At 60.0% G+C, this 2,425-nt stretch overlaps 2 protein-coding genes across 3 annotated transcripts in view; both read right to left on the bottom strand.

Annotated features, from left to right (window-relative positions):
* Positions 1-2,198, bottom strand: part of LOC105853525 — a 7,190-nt gene extending 4,992 nt beyond the window's left edge. For both annotated transcript variants that reach the window (XM_012723976.1, XM_012723975.1), the window contains exon 1: positions 1,663-2,198. In XM_012723976.1, coding sequence (XP_012579430.1) covers positions 1,663-1,933 — 271 coding nt within the window. In that variant the 5' untranslated portion in view covers positions 1,934-2,198. The remainder of the gene's footprint in view (positions 1-1,662) is intronic.
* A 193-nt stretch (positions 2,199-2,391) lies between these two features.
* LOC105853496 (brain-specific angiogenesis inhibitor 1-like) overlaps positions 2,392-2,425 on the bottom strand; it is a 2,906-nt gene continuing 2,872 nt past the window's right edge. Inside the window, exon 3 of the mRNA XM_012723443.1 lies at positions 2,392-2,401. Coding sequence (XP_012578897.1) covers positions 2,392-2,401 — 10 coding nt within the window. The remainder of the gene's footprint in view (positions 2,402-2,425) is intronic.

Raw genomic sequence — 2,425 nt, 5'->3', positions numbered from 1 at the left:
CCGGCCGACCGTGTCCATCCGCGCAGAGCGAGGGCCAGAGCGACGCTCTGCCCCGCTCCGCTGCGCTCGGCCGGCCGCGGGCACGTCCAGAATCCCTCCCGGGCCGCACCCCTCAAAAGCAACAAGTAATTTGCTCTCTGTCCACGGCGCCTCACCGCCGCACACGTCGGCGTTTTTACCTTGAGGAAGCCACGCCGGTGTCTTGAGTAATCAGCTGCATACACAGATGCGGTCGCCGAGACAGAAGCTATTCAGGAGGAAGAGTCAAAGATGACAGCGAGAAATGTCAACGAGGTTAATCACACTTCACGCAACAGACAAGACGGCTGTAACTTTAAGGAGGCGCTGAGCCGAGCTGGGCGCAGACTTTTATTTTGCCACTTTATAGCCTGCTTCACAACTACTTGGACAAATACAAAACAAGAATTACAGTGCTCCATAAGTTATTTTAATATCCTGTAGTGGTGCATACTTCCAATGAAATCCCAAGACTATTATTACGGTTCTCTGTTTGTGTGAAAATGTCAAGTTGTTTCGAGAGACTACATACTCTGAATTATATATAACTGTTACTTTATAGCTAATAGGCACTAAAATTACTTTAAAACAGAAATGTAAAGTTATATTTTCATCCTTTTTGACAGATAATAAAGCTTATTTATGAGATACAATTTTTCAAGCATTAAAACATTTCATGTTTACAAAAACATTAAAAATATTATTACTTGATATTTAAAAGAATGAAAAAAAGCAAAACCATTATGAAAACATTTGCCCTGCCTGGCGACGTCTCTGTTTTGTCAAAATGTCGTGACTTCATGTGTGAAACTCACAGGTTTAACTACTTTTAAAATTAAAAATACCTGTAGGTTCAAACAAAGGCCAGCGAGCCGGGCTCCGCCTCGGCCCCAGCGCGGGGAGCGGCTGCTGGCGCCCCGCCTGGCGCCCCGGCCCCTGGCCACCTGGGGACACCGCCAGATGTCGCTGGGCGGGGCCAGGCCGGCCCTGGCTTTGCACCAAGTTGTGTGGACGAGAGGCCTGAGCACCCTTGGGGTTCCTCCACCCCTCCGATTCCACCGCCGACAGAGCCCTCTGCTCCCCAGGGCGGCTGGGCCCAGCGGAGCGGACAGAGGAAGCCAAGCATGCCCAGGGGAGGCGTCCCCCGCCCAGGCAGGGGTGTCAGCAGGGAGCCCCCGGAGCCCTGCCCACCAGGCCACTTCCGCGCAGAGCTCCCGTCACGGGGGCCCGAGGAGCCGCAGCCCCAGGGCGAGCCGGCCTGAGCGCCCCCAGGTTCAGGGACCCTGCAAGTGCCCGCGTCCACCCACAGCCTCCGGAGGGCGCAGGCGCCCTCTGGCACCAGGCGCCCTGCTGAGAGTCTGAAATAAAACGCCAGGGCAGAGGGGCAGAGAACCCGGAGGCCGCGCTGCCAGGGGCACTAGCGGCCGGCGAGCTGGGGGCGCCAGCAGAGCCTCCCCGGCAGAGCCCCGGCGGAGGTCAGACCCCTTCCGGGGAGCGGCCCAGCCAGCAGCGTCTGCAGCCACCCGCCCGGGGGCTCAGCTGCCCTCCCCGCTACTGCGCGCTGGGCTGGCCACGGCCGCGCACCAGCTACCGGCTCCCCGGCTCTGCCAGCGGCCCCTTTTCGCCAGCACGAGCTTCTCTCACCTCCACCAGAGGCCGCCCGGGCCGCGGAGTCCCGCCTGGCAGAGGCACCGCAAGTGAGCGGCTCTTCTTCCCGGGCTCTGCCACCCCAAGTGTCCCCGAGTCCTCCGGGCTGGACATCCACCAGTGCAGGCCACAAGCCCCTCAGCGCCCCACCTCTGCCACTGGGCAGGGTCTGCTCAAGGGGACGTAGGCCTCCTGCTGCGGACAGCTCGGCTCTGCTGGAGGGCGCGGGCGTGGCTGGGTGTCCGGCAGAGACGTCAGGCATGGACATCGGACGTCGGGCGTAGGGTAGGACGTGGGCCTCGGGCGTGGGCCTCGGGCGTGGGCGTCAGCCTGGGGGTGGGGTTCTCTTCCAGCACTTCCCCGCCTCCTCCAGCCCTCTGGCAGGTGCAGTTCCAAGCACCGGCCCGGAACTGGCCGCCCCTGCTCCTGGCGCTGCCATCCACCCGCTGTGCCCCCAGCCCGGAACTTAGGCTGGGAGGGTGGTGGTCCCCACAGGCGGCCTGGTGGGAGGGCCCGGCAGCTGCCCTGGACAAAACGCCTCCCGGTGCTTTAAAGCCTGATCTCCATCATCCCGCAGACTCTGCTCCTCCTCCCGGAGCTTCATTAACTATTAATCCAGCTCCCGGGCAGGAGCCAGGAAACCCATCTCTTCTGTAGAAAAGGAGGGGAACGTCTTAGCTTTGCAGAATTTTTAAGAAAAAAAAAAGTGAGGATTGGTAAACATAGTCAGGCCGTCCTAGAAGTCCAGCGGAACTCGTGC

The sequence above is a fragment of the Condylura cristata genome, unplaced genomic scaffold (genome assembly GCF_000260355.1).
Source record: "Condylura cristata isolate star-nosed mole 26May11 unplaced genomic scaffold, ConCri1.0 scaffold00011, whole genome shotgun sequence".
Taxonomy (NCBI): domain Eukaryota; kingdom Metazoa; phylum Chordata; class Mammalia; order Eulipotyphla; family Talpidae; genus Condylura; species Condylura cristata.
This window is presented reverse-complemented; position numbering and strand designations above follow the sequence as displayed.